At 39.3% G+C, this 14,589-nt stretch overlaps 1 protein-coding gene across 1 annotated transcript in view; it reads right to left on the minus strand.

Annotated features, from left to right (window-relative positions):
• Positions 1 to 3,643: 3,643 nt before the first annotated feature.
• Positions 3,644 to 14,589, minus strand: part of Gucy2f (guanylate cyclase 2F, retinal) — a 200,258-nt gene continuing 189,312 nt past the window's right edge. The window contains 3 exon segments of the mRNA XM_087196753.1: positions 3,644 to 3,732; positions 3,825 to 3,876; positions 3,878 to 3,914. Of these exon segments, the coding sequence (XP_087052879.1) occupies positions 3,644 to 3,732; positions 3,825 to 3,876; positions 3,878 to 3,914 (178 nt within the window).

Raw genomic sequence — 14,589 nt, forward strand, 5'->3', positions numbered from 1 at the left:
TGGCATAGTAAATAGAGCACCTGAGTCTGAGAAGTTAAGAGAGAGTAATACAAGTGTACTCTGAAGACTGAGAGAAACTACCAGGAAGTGCTTTTTTCTCTAAGCTCAGATTCAGAGGGAGTCAATAATGGGAAAATTAAATAGTAGTGAGAAAGGTAACAAATTATACTTTAAGCATTTTTCTTTTGTTTAAAAAGGTTGCTATGAAATAATTAACTGCTTTTACATATATATATGTGTATATATATATATGTATATATATATATGTATATATTTGGGTTCAGGTGTTTTAATAAAGAGATTATTTCATAATGAAAGGGAAGAAAAACTTGTTTAACAACTATTTTAAACATGCCTATGACTTAAGTCTTATTGCTTTGGTCCATGTGACTGTGGCAAGCTACTGCCAGTAACCCCTTGAAAGTGAAATCTGGAAAGCTAAAGAAAAAGTAAAAACAAATGTTAAAAGGGATTCGTTTTAGGGACAGGGGTCATGGGTTGAAAGGCAAGGTGGGCAAGACAAGAGAAGGAAAATCCAAACTATTAAGAGAATATTTCAGTTGGATCTATGAGTTCTATATCCTTTACCCTGACAATTTCTCCTATATTTATTCTATCATGTTCAGAATATGGCTCTGAAAGCCCAGTGAGGAACTCACCTAGCAAGGACAATTCAATTACATTGCCCAGATTCTCTTCAATTAGATGGAAAAAGAGACCATGATAGTTTTGGAAAGATTTTGAGCAATACACAATAAAAAACAATGAAAATACTTCTTATTCTTCAGTTACCCAAACAACATGATTAGCCAGATTATTTTCCTCCCCCTATTCCCTCTGCCTTCCAACCAACTGTGGTCACTGTGGTCTGGGATTCAAATGTACATTTGCTGGAAGATTTCTTTCCTGGCACAAATCTCCTAGTATCTAAGATATAAATTATGCTCACCAAGTACTTTCTGTAAGTATTTGAATGAAATGAAATAAAGTGAAAAAGAAAACAACCTGCCTCCTGCTTTTTTTCCGTGAAAATAGAGACCTTATCATAGTTCCAAGTTGAGCCTGCTATTTTGGAATGACTAAACTTGGAGGTGGTTCACTACTATTCTTAAGGGTTCACATCCTCTGATTTAACTCAGAGTTTTGGTGAGGATCTTGGGTCCTGAGAGCAGAAGGAAAAGTGTGCTTTCTACTCATTCTGTATATTCAAAGGACACAAACCACATAAGAAGTAGAATCTAAATTGACTTTTCCACCATAGTACTTATTTTCCCGTTCTCTGATCTCCCAGGGATCGATTGCTCATATGTTCTCTCAAATCTACCACCGTGACTCTCCGTTCCGCAAAAGTGCCAAATTCTTCATTTCTTCTTGTCCTAATAAAAATGAAACTCACAAGTCCTCCTGACTAGCTAGCTTAGTTCACCTTCATTGTGATATGGGTGATTAGACATTTCTTATCCTCCAAAAAGAATATTTATGATTAAAAGAGGTGACTTATCAGCCTCAAATTAACCACAGTTGGTGAAATTTATGAAAAATAAATAGATGAAGTGAAATACATGTTTGAGAAGTGATGGCTATTTAGAGACATGAAATAAGAGCTACTAGGCCAACAGCAGGCTCTGCCTGAGAGGCAGGCCCTGTAATCAGTTCACCAAATCTGTGCCTTCTTTCACAACATGTTTTCTTTCCCCTGTCTAACATGATAGGACACTAAAGGTTTCAGTTTTCCCCCAATATCACTCAAGATAGCAGCAATACCTCAGAGGCCTTCATAGATACTATGAGTCTTTTGTAAGTTGGCCCCATCTTAGTAAAAATAGGCCTGTAAATTCACAGAAAGTTGGAAATCTGGAATAGGTGGTGGTGCTGAGTGACAAGAATAAAGAGATAAATGAGGTGTCCAAGAGCTTTTGGAGTTAGGTTAAGCCTTCTGAAATTTTCCAAGGCTATCCTTCTTGGATATTTTTGTGATTTACACAGGCCACCAAGGCCATTGTGGTCAATTAGCCTGCTAATTTAAAGCACAAGTAATAATGAGGTCAGAATCAGAGATTCAGTTCCCTCTTGGGCCAGTGGTTTCAATGTTTCCTATTAGCACAGTTCTCAGAAGCTGGCTTTCTGTCAAGGTGATCCCGATGGATAAGTTTATAAGTGGCCTAAGCTACATTCATTTGCATGCCAGGAAAGTACTACTAAGCACACAGCCAGCCTCTGGGAGTCAGCTGCAGTATATTCTGCTGTAAACTCCAGCACATTTTTAGGAATGGATAGCTTCTTATACAGCACCTCCAATATCTACAGCAGTCTGTCAAAGAGTTTTCAAGAGCTTCCAAACATCTTCCTGCAGAGAGAGAGAGAGAGAGAGAGAGAGAGAGAGAGAAAGAGAGAGAAAGAGAGAGAGAGAGAACAGTAGACTATATCTGTAACTGAAGGTGTCCTTGTGTGTCCTTACTCATAGGAAAGAAAGTTTCTAGGAATTGGATGACTGTGTGCCCCAGCTGCTTCTCTGCTTCTTTTGGTGAGCAGGAAAGAACAGAGCCAGATGCCAGACCTGGCAAGAAGTAAGCAGATGATGTAGAAGACTGTAGATGAGCTGTTTGCTCAATACAGAAGATTTTCTAAAGCAGAAATGTTTATGACTAGCACAGGGTACCCGTGATCATTGCAGAAAGTGAAGATGTAGTGGGGTTTTCTTAAGAGAAAAACAACACAGAAAGTTGACAAAGTCGACAGAGACTAGAGGGAGAATAGGAAATGTGTGGATGCCTTCGGTAGTTGCTGCTAGAATTGTGATTATTCTGGAGCATGCTAGAGAACAAAGTAGTAGGAATGCGTGGGGAAGCCCTAATGTTTATTTTAGAATCTTGTGACTTCCAAGGATATATGGAGGGAGCAATGGTCTTTAGGGTCAGAATCTCCAAGAAAAAAGAGAATAAGTAATCAAGGTAAAGAAAAGAAGAGGTGCTAAGCGGAGCACAAGAAAGTAATAGATTTCTCAGAGATAAATACTTGGTGAGATTAATTGATAATTTGCTTGGTGTTGCTGCTTCAGAATCATTCATCCTAGTAAGGGAGGAAGAATGGGGAAAATCGTCCTGAATCCAAGCCAAGTATTCAAATAATAGCCAGTCTATTTTGGTTGGCAGTCCCAGTCTTGGAAGGGATCAGAAAGTGCCTCAAGTGGAAATAACATAAGAATCCCCATCAAGATGATTGTGTAAATAGATCCCAGGAAGAGGAGGTAGTAGCAATATTGCAGTGTTGCTGATTTAGATGTAAGTTTCTAAAGACCTTAAGTGGTTCACCATGTGGCCTACGTGCTCACCAATGAAAGAGACAGGTGCAGCTGACTGATAACTGAGTAACAAGGCCAGCCTTGTTAGTATTCAAATATGTTATCAGTAGAGAAGGCAAGGGTCTCTCTGGCCAGGGAAGTCAACCCCTCAAGTATTCCTTTTGCTGCAACAGGCCTTCCCACAACAAGGTTTTTGTCCAACTCAGTGAAGCTTGGAAGTTCACCAGCTCTGTCACATTCTGCCATCAGAGTAAAGGCTGAGACTGGCACACATGCCAAAGGGAGGCCCAGCTTTGAAAAATGTGCAAGCTCCTGTGCTCTGTTTTCCTGCTGGCCATTACCTTATGGCTTGTTTCTCACCAATTGCCTTTCTGCTTTGCTTCTTTGGAATGCTGCAATCTCTGCTGGTTGCAGGCCATGACCCAATTGCCTGCAGGGCAGGGAGACACCAATAAAGGTAGTGAAGAGAGTGTGGCAGAGAAGGGCATAGGAAGACTCTGATTAATTGTGAATTCCACTTATCCATCTTTTCCCACTGGTGGAGGCACAGGTAGGGACTTTGTGAAGCTTTTTTTTTCCCACCAGCCAGAAGGTCCCCTCTGTGCCTTTGCCCAATTATAGAAAATATAGAAAACCTTAACCACTCTACAACAAATTTTTCTAGAGAGGTCCCTCTGTTTAGTAGCCTATAAGCCCTCAGTCTGGCTTAAAACTTGCTTAGAATTTTCCCTTTGTCACTATTCCCTGGAATCTTCCTTTCCACAAAGCTTCCTCATCATATGTACCTGAGGCTCAGGCAAGCTCTGTAGAATGCCAGAGAAGCCAGATTAAAAGTGAATACTATGAGGGGCTTCCGGGCTGCCATTCATCCCGTCACTTCTGGCCCAGAGGTAGGGGCTTCTGAGCTGCAGTCCCACTGCTCCTGTTCCAGAGGAACGGGCCTCCAGGCCACCATACCTCCCGGCACTCCTAGCCCAGAGGAAAGGGCATTGGGGCTGCCATCCATCCTGCCGCTCCCAGCCCAGAAGAAGGGACTTCTGGGCTATCATCCATCCCGCTGCTCCCAGCCCAGAGGTAGAGGCTTCTGAGGTTCTGTCCCACTGCTCCTGGTCCAAAGGAAGGGGTTTCCCAGCCACCATCCCTCCCACCGCTCCCGGCCCAGAGATAGGGCCTTCTGAACCGCCGTCCCACTGCTCCTGGTCCAGAGGAAGGGGCTTCATGGCAACCATCCCTTTTGCTGCTCCCAGCCCAGAGGAAAGGGCTTTTGGGCCCCCTTCTGTCCTGCCACTCCGAGCCCAGAGGAAGGGGCTTCCTGGCCACAATCCCTACATCCGCTCCCAGAACCTGTCCCAACTCTCCCAGCTCAGAGGAGGTGAGCTGTGTAGGCGCGAACAGCACCCTCCTGCCCCCCCAGTCAAAATGAGAAAACACATAAATAAGTCTCAAAACCAGACTTCCAGATCACCTACAGCAACCCCAAAGGGAAATGAGATGGAACACTGATACTCAACCACCTGGACCCACTGAACTGGCAACAAAAGGGAATCTGGAAAAAATGAAATCAGAACTAATTTCTCAGATAACAGCAGAGATTGTGCTCCTAGTGCAAGAAATGATTAATAAATCCAGAGAGGAGCTGAGGAACATGATGGAATCCCAACATAGGAAACAAATGGAATCTGTAAAACAGATGCAAATGGATTTCCAGGACATGAAAAACTCCACTGAAAGTCTACACAGCAGAATGAGCCAATGTGAGGACAGAATTTCAGATATATGAGGTAAGCTTGCAATTAGTGACCATGAAAAGAAAAATTGCTTCAAAACTATAAGGGGCCATGAAAAATCAATCCAGCAGCAGCTAGACGATGCAAAGAAGAATAACATAAGACTGATTGGAGTCAATGAAGAAACAGAACAGAGTGCAGACGACATAAAAAAAACTCTTCACAGAAGTAATGGCAGAAAACTTCCCAAGCAGGGGAAAAGAACCTGACATACAGATAAGCGAGGCATATAGGACTCCAAATAGCCTTGATCAAAAAAATCTACACATATGCATATAATTGATAAGATTCCAGAAACTCAACAGAAGAACAAAGTTCTACAAGCAGTCAGAGAAAAGAAACAAATCACATACAAAGGAAAGCCCATCAGAATCACAGCAGACTTCTCAACACAAACCCTCAAGGCAAGAAGAGCTTGGAGTGACATATTCCAAGCCCTCAAAGAAAACAGCCTCCAACCCAGATTGATGTACCCTGCAAAACTATCTTTCAAAATTGATGGAGAAATAAGATACTTTCATGACAAAGAGCACCTTAGGAACTTCGTGAATATCAAACCAGCACTGCAAAGAATTTTACAAAAATAGCCTAGGAACAGACATTGAGGAACACAATGCCAGGAAGCAAAGCAGAATGAACCTATCTGGCATGACAAGAAATTAAATGTAAAGGGGGAGAACCCAACAAAAAGAAAAAGTCATGGCAATGACAAGTCAATATATTTCAGTTATAACCATCAATGTTAATGGTCTCAATTCACCAATCAAAAGAAATAGACTGGCAGAATGGGTCAAGAAGCAAAATCCAACAATATGCTGCATACAAGAAACACACTTAATTGAAAAGGAAACTCATAGACTGAAAGTTAATGAGTGGAAAACAATACTCCATGGGACAGGAACCCCAAAAAAAGAAGGAGTAGCTATCCTCTTTGCAGATCAAGTAGATTTTAAACCAACACTGATTAAGAGAGATGAAGAAGGACACTCCATCCTTGTAAAGGGAAGAATCCAAGAGGAAGAGATGACAATCATAAATACCTATGTGCCAAACACTAGTGTGCCCAACTATATAAAACAAATACTGACAGACATCAAAAGTCATATATGCACTAATACAATTGTAGTGGGGGACCTCAACACCCCACTGTCACAAATAGATAGATCAACTAGACTAAAAAAAAGGAATGAAATACTAGAACTCAATTGAACTCTTGAACAAGTGAACTTAACAGATGTTTACAGAGTCTTCCACCCCACAAAATCAGAATACACATTCTTCTCAGCTGCACATGGATCATTCTCCAAAATAGACCACATACTCACACATCGAACATGTTTAAGGAAGTGCAAAGGAATTGAAGTTATCCCCTGTATATTATCAGACCATAGTGTGATGAAATTGGAGATCCATAGCAAAGGAAACTCAAAAAATTTCATAAACAGGTGGAAATTGAACAACACAATTCTGAATAACCAATGGGTCACAGGGGAAATTAAACAAGAAATCAGACAGTTCCTTTAATTAAATGACAATGACAATACAACATATTGGAATCTGTGGGACACAATGAAAGCAGTCTTATGAGGGAAATTCATAGCAGTGAATACGCATATTAGGAAAACAGAACGAGCCCAATTCAACAACCTGATGCTGAACCTCAAGCTTCTAGAAAAAGAAGAGCAGGACAAACCCAAAGCTCATACAAGGGAGGAAATTATAAAGATCAGAGGAGAAATCAATGCAATGGAGACTAAGAGAACGATACAAAAAAATCAATGAAGCCAAGAGTTGGTTCTTCGGAAGAATCAACAAAATTGACAAACCTTTAGCCAACCTTGTCAGAAAAAGGAAAGAAAAGGCCCAAATCCATGCCATTAGGAAAGAAAAGGGTGAAATTACAACAGACCCAACAGAAATTCAGAGGATCATCAATACCTACTTCCAGAACCTATATGCCAATAAGATGGAAAACACAGAAGAAATGGACAGATTCCTAGGTACATATAAATTACCAAAGTTGAACAAAGAAGACCTAAAAATTCTAAACAACCCAATATCAATCAATGAAATCGAAAATGTAATTAAAATCTTATCAACTAAGAAAAGCCCAAGCCCTGACAGCTTCACTGCTGAATTCTACAAGACATTTAGAGAGGAACTGCTGCCACTACTGTTTAAACTCTTCAATGAAATTGAAAGGGAAGCAATACTCCCAAATTCATTCCTGGAAGCAAGCATCACCTTGATCCCCAAAGTAGAGAAAGAACCAACCAAAAAGGAGAATTATAGGCCAATCTCACTAATGAATATAGATGCAAAAATCCTTAATAAGATACTGGCAAATAGAATGCAGAAGATCATCAAGAAGATCGTACACCCTGTTCAAGTGGGATTCATCCCAGGGATTCAGGGATGGTTCAATATACACAAATCAATCAATGTAATACACTATATCAATAGAGCCAAGGACAGAAACCATATGACTATCTCCATAGATGCAGAAAAAGCATTTGACAAAATCCAACATGCATTTATGATAAAAAAAAAAACCCTGCAAAACATTGGAATAGATGGTCTCTACCTCAAACTGATAAAAGCCATCTATGAAAAACCAACAGCTAATACCATACTAAATGGCCAAAAACTGAAATCCTTCACACTAAAATCAGGAACAAGACAAGGATGTTCACTATCACCCCTCTCAGTTCTGGAAACATTAGCCATGGCAATTAGACAAGAGAAAGAAATAAAAGGAATAAAGATAGGAAAGGAAGAAGTCAAATTGTCATTATTTGCAGATGACATGATACTGTATATAGAAGACCACAAGAACTCCACCAAAAGTCTTCTAGACTTAATATGCAAATTCAGTCAAGTAGCTGGTTACAAGGTCAACACAAAAAATCAATAGCTTTCCTCTACACGAATGACTGACTCACTGAGAGAGAAATAGGGCAAGTAATTCCTTTCACAATAGGATCCAAAAAACTGAAATACCTAGGAATCAACCTAATGAAAGAAATCAAAGACCTCTTCTCTGAAAACTATGGCACTCTGAAAAGAGAGATTGAAGATGGTATCAGAAAATGGACAGACATCCCCTGCTCCTGGGTAAGAAGGATTGATATAATGAAAATGGCCATACTTCCAAAATTGTTATATAGATTCAATGCAATTCCAATTGAGATCCCAGCAGCATACTTCATAGACCTTGAGAAAACAATCCAAAGATTCATTTGGAACAAGAAGAGACCCAGAATAGCAAAAGCAATTCTAGGTAACAGAGACATGGCAGGGGTATCACAATCCCCAACCTGCAACTCTACTACAAAGCTACTGTGATAAAAACAGCATGGCACTGGCAAAGAAACAGACCTGAGGACCAGTGGAACATATTAGAAGATGCAGAAACAACATCAGACACACTCAGCCATCTCATCTTCCATAAAGGAGCTAAACATCCTCACTGGAGAAAAGATAACCTCTTTAATAAATAGTGCTGGAAAACTTGGGCTTCAACTTGCCAAAGATTAAAACTAGACCTATATCTCTCGCCATGCACTGAACTAAAATCGAAATGGATTAAACATCTAAATATTAGAATAGAAACGCTGAACCCGTTGGAACAGAGGTTAGGTAGAACTCTTGAAGCCATCCTTGTAGGAACAGATTTTATGAACAAAACCTCAGTTGCCCGTGAACTAGCACAAACAATCAACAAGTGGGATCTCTTCTTATTAAAAAGTTTGTGCACAAGAAGAGAAACCAATAGTGTGAAGAGACAACTCACAATGTGGGAAAAAATCTTCACCTGCTTTTCCTCAGACAAAGGTCTACTATCTCGAATCTATAAAGAGCTTAAAAACATCAGACCTCCCAAATTTAAAGACCCAATCTGAAAATGGGCATCTGAAATGAACAGACTTTTCTCAGACAAAAAAGTAGAAATAGCAAATAAATACATGAAAAAATGTTCAATCTCACTTGTCATTAGAGAGATGCAAATGAAAACAACGCTGAGATTCCACTTCACTCCAGAAAGAATGGCTGCTATCATGAAATCAACCAATAACAAATGCTGGTGGGGCTGTGGGGAAAGAGGAACCCTGCTCCACTGCTGGTGGGAGTGTAGACTGGTGCAACCACTGTGGAAATCAGCATGGAGATACCTCAAAGAACTAGGACTGGAAGTCCCATTTGACCCAGCTATTCCACTGCTGGGGATCTTCCCCCCAAAATTAAAAGAATCATACCACAGTGAAATATGTGTGCCCATGTTCATAGCAGCACAGTTTGTGATAGCTAAAACTTGGAAACAGCCCAAATGCCCATCAACTGGAGACTGGATAAAGAAAATGTGGGGTTTTTTAAAAAAATGGAGTACTACTCAGCCATAAAAAATGAGAAATTAGAGACATTTATAGCTAAGTGGATGTACATTGAGGCAATACTCTTAAGTGAAGTAAATAGGACAGACGTGTAAATACCGAATAGTTTCTCTGGTGTGAGAAACTGAAAGTGTAAATAAGGACTAAAACGTATAATAGGTAATGTGAAATAGGAAGAAAAGGGGCAAAGGGGAAGGAAGTGGGAGGGCTAGGGGAAAGGATAGAAGGGAATGGAATTAATATGAGAAAATGGAAAAATAGGAACAAAATCTTTGTAAATAGGGAGGGATGGAGGCGTTGAAGGGAGGGCTAGGCAAGGGTGAAAAATAGGAACCAAGAGAGATTATATAAAGTTGCAAATTTCCAATAATGAATGTCATTATATTGCATACTTAAAATATACCAATGATTAAAATGAATAATTGATAATGCAAAATAGGAAGAAAAGGTCCAAAAGGGTAGGGGTAGTGGGAGGGGCAGGGGAAAAGAAAGAAGGGAAAGGAAAAATGCTGAGAAATGGAAAAAATGGAAATAAAGTCTTTGTAAATAGGGAAGGGTGGAGGGGGGAGAAGGGAGGGCTAGGAAAGGGGAAAAAATAAGAACCAAGATGCATCATGTAAAGGTACAAGTTCCCAATGAGAAATGTAATTGTGTTGTATACCTAAAATGTACCAATAAAAGAATTTTTAAAAAAGTGAATATATTAAACTATTATGTAGATGTTTTGTCTACCCATTACCACACAGTTCTATCCTTATAATGGATGTTTGACTTCATAGTAACCAAATATCTGGATGCTCAATTGAAGACCGTTGTAATTTTCATCATGATATTTTGGCATCAGGCAACCCATTGTCTATCTAGCACACATGCCTTGAGTGTCTGCCTTTCTCCACACACTGCCATCCAATAGTTTTCACAGCACCCAAAAAAGGGAACAAAAAGAGAAAACAGGGAGTTCAATTTTGTTTTTAAATGCAAGACTTCCTGATTGTTTTGAGAAATCTACATTTCTGCAGAATTCTTTTCTTCCTCTTAAGGAGTTATAGGTAAGGCAAGAACCCAAAGAGAATTCCATCTATATCCTAGTTAGTTGGTTTTCAAGAATCATAGGTCTGAGAAGAGAAAAGAAGCATAAATGCAAGTTGGTCACCCTAAGGCCAAAATGGTGATCTTAGAGGAGCCAATTTTTTGCCTCTCTCTACCCTCCCTTCTTTCTAGTAAACCTTCTGAATATGCTTCTCCCTCGTCATTTTAATTCTCTTTTGACTCTCTTCCCATTTCCTCTAATCCATAAGAATAATGCATTTATTAAGACTTAGAAAAGTAATGTGATGATTCCAACTCATTCATCTTAAGTATGGTCTCACTCTCAGTAGCTCTCATTTCGAACAGTTCTAAATTGTTTAACTTATAAATTCCAATTAAGTTTGCTCCTTTTATAAGGATAATTAATTCACTCTTTTCTATTTTACATCACATATATCCATCTCATAATAATAATAATAACAATCATAATACTAACTGGCACATTTAATTGGAGAATCTCAAAGCATTTTGCAAATATTTGGTTCAAGGCTCTGAACAAGCCCTCCATGAAACAAGAAAAGCATGCCAATATAGCCCAACTTCCATTAACTGGCAACCAACTCACCTTAAACCTCAAATAATTGGACTATTTGGGGAAGAGTTGAAAAACTTGAGAATACACTCCATGACTAATTCTTACATTTATTTTACCCTTCCTCTACTAGGGATGGGAATATAGAGATGGCTTGCAGTACAGTAAAACAAAACAAGCCATCTCTTGGGTTCTAAATACATTAAGCCCAAATCTGCCTCCAAAACTATTTCTTTTCCTCACAGTACTGACTAAAGAGTCTTGTACAGACAGTTGCTCAGTAAATAATCAGATAGTTTCACTAACTGGAATTCTCAACCATTGAGAACTTGTAAAACTTAAGACTCATTGGATCTCATTTTGGTAAAATATACTGTTAAACCTCAAATTTGAGGACCCCACCCCCAGCCATATTTGATTGTTTGCCTTGAGATCTAAAGGTCACTAGGACAGTGTGCCAGTTGCCAAGAGAGCTTTGTAGATATCAGGATTAACCAGAGATTTGGGTGGGTCCTGTGACATACTAGGATGCCAAAACAAATGGTTGTAAAAGAGGATGAGAGTGTTATAGGCTCAGACAAGCTTCCAAATCAAAGAGTATTCAGGGGAGCTCCAGAGGCTTTATGCGGCTTTGGAGATCATCCAGAATTTTAGCTCTTTGTTTACCCACCCCACTTCCATAATTCTGCAAAAGACAAGAAGAGAGGGGAAATGAGTATGGTAACAACAAAGCCTAAAGCAAACTTCATGACCACTTATGAATTTCTGGGAAGTCTCAGAAATCTCTCCAAATAATAGCATCTTGCTTTGGCATGAAATTATTCTTTGGTAGTGCAATGAATTAAACCAAGGGCCTTGACATTGAGCTACATATATCCCCAGACCTTTTTGTTTTGTACCTTGAGACAGAGTCTCACTAAGTTACAAATTGCCCATGCTCAAACTTGTGAGTCACCACACTTGACAAGCATGATATTTTTAAGAAAATTGGGCACCTCTTGTCTTATTCAATTTTCACAAAAACCCTAGAATGTAGTTTTATTATTAATCTCATGCTTCAAGTGGAAACACTGAGGTTCATGGAAATTAAATGGCTTGTATAAACAGGAATAGCTGGGACTTGAACCCAAGTACACTAGACTGGAAACTTTAAATGTTCTTCCCTCTACACTACATAGCTTCTCCAACACACTAGAGTCAAGGACAAGTCTAGAGGCCAAGAAGAACTGTTGGAGATTTTAATGAGCTTCCTGATAATCATAAGTCAAAAAGGAATCAAGGTAGACAGAAGCTCAGAGATGATGAAGTTATTTGTCCAATGTCACATGCTGAGTCATTAATGAAACAAGAATTCGAGACCAAGCCTTCATGATTCTGTTAATACAACCTCTGTATTTCTTAGCTCCACTGCGTGTGTGTGTGTGTGTGTGTGTGTGTGTGTGTGTGTGTGTGTGTGTGTAGGATTAAGGGTATGGGTAGAATAGATTGAGGGAAGAAAAAAAATCACAAAACTGTACTAATTGTTATGGACCTAAGAGTCAAATACTGTTTAACTCCAGAATTCAGAGACAAAATCAGAAAGTGTCCACCTCTATCGATAACAACATAAACTGATTGAGAACAATTTGGGAAAGTATTTCCAGAACGTAAATCTACCTACAAGTCCTTAGACAGTATAATTGATTAGCCTACATATATACAAAAAAAAATCTCAGCAAGGAGCTCCAAATTTGTCATGAAAACAGTCCTTGAAAAAGGACTCAGGTAAGAGAAGAGGTAATAAAATGACTTACCATTATTTCATCAGAAGAAAGATATTTATAAAGCAGAATTGGCCAGTGAGCCACTGACAATTTATTGCCAATACAGTACCAGAGGGGCTTCACATGGGCAGTAGGACAACTCCCCAGCAGAGCCAATTTTCTCATCTCTAACTGATTCCTTCCCCAGAGAGCCTAAACTACCTCATTTTGGTCTCTTTCTTTATGTTCCCTTCTCATTCAGTTACTTTGGGTACCTAATGTTCTCTTCTTTCACCCAATCCAATCCACATATTTAATTCTTAAGAGAAGTAAGTTATAAAGTGTCATTACGCCAGTGAAGAAGATGAGGTGGGGGAAGAAGTTTGTTACTGGATCCAAAGATTGAGCCCAAGAAAAGAGGCTTGAAAAATTATTCAATTAAAGGTGAGTAATTTCAAGCAGCAGCCAGCTAGAAGGAAAAAATGTTTCTAATTATCGACTTCGAAATCATACCAGACTAGCCATCAAATGTGCTGTTTTTCTACCCCATGTATTGGGATAACTCTTGCTTCCAGCAGCACAGAATGGGTGAAAAATGGGAATATTGAATCAGAATGTCTGAAGTGTGCTGGTGATATTTATTGGGGATATACATCATGTGGCCAGTAGACTAGGATCTCTGTCCCCCAACCACTACTATGCAATGTGTGATTCCTCCCTCTGGTGGGGAGATGGAAGGTGGAGAAACAAAAAGATATTTTCCTCTTCTTCTTTGAGTCTTCCTCTTCTCTTATTTTTTCTCATTGTCCCTTCTTCTGGTGCCCTCCTCTCCTCTTCTCTCTCAGTATCTTCCTTTCAGTCTCTCTTCCCTATGAGGCCTCTGCAACCCTAATAACCAAGACCCAAAATTGCATTATGAAAAGACTTTCTTCCCAACTTGTTGAATGTCCTCAAATATCCTGGAGTGGGTGAAAACATGAAAATGAAAAAGGCCCTATTAAAGTAAGTTTTACTTTTGTACTTGAAATTTCTAAAGATACAAGTGCTCTTGACGAGAATTTATATCTTTTCTTTTCCTGTTTAAAAAGTGGCACCTCTAGCTTTTAAATGAAAATTCTGTGTCCAGCAATATAGAGTGCTTCAGGGAAACCAAGTTGCCTTTCTTTTCTTCTGCTGAGAAAAACCAGACTGTATGGAGGCATCACAAAAGCCTTGGACAATTTTATTTCTTTGGTTTTGTCCAAGGATAAATGCTAAGGCAACCAATGCAGTATGGTGTCACGGAATCAAGTTAGGCTTCCTGAGTTTTGGTCTGATTCTGCTATCAACTGACTGTGTAACTCTGCTCAAATTGCTTCACTTCTCTGGGCCTTGATTCTTTATATGAAAATGAAGAAGTTATATTATCAAATCCTCGGGGGTTTCTTACACCTAGAAGTTATATCTTCAGATCCTCAGGGCTTCTTCAGCCAGTGGTTCTGAAATCATGCAAAAGAAGATGAGAAGAATCCTTTGAAAATAGTAAAAAAAAAAAAAAAAAAAAAAAAAAGGAAAATTAATCTAATCTTGATTCTCAGGTCAAGTAATTTCCCCAACAGAGAGAAAAGGTGCTACAAAATGTCTGGTTTTCGTGGAATTTGACTTTCTTCCTCCTTGTCCTTGGAGAAAGACTTAAAGTTTCTCCGTAAACAGCAGACCAATAATATGACTGATAAGTCAGAAAGAACGACCACTGAGCAGGCAAACA

The sequence above is a fragment of the Heterocephalus glaber genome, unplaced genomic scaffold (genome assembly GCF_053883595.1).
Source record: "Heterocephalus glaber isolate CG9 unplaced genomic scaffold, H.glaber_assembly_v1.0 deba00001613, whole genome shotgun sequence".
NCBI lineage: Eukaryota > Metazoa > Chordata > Mammalia > Rodentia > Bathyergidae > Heterocephalus > Heterocephalus glaber.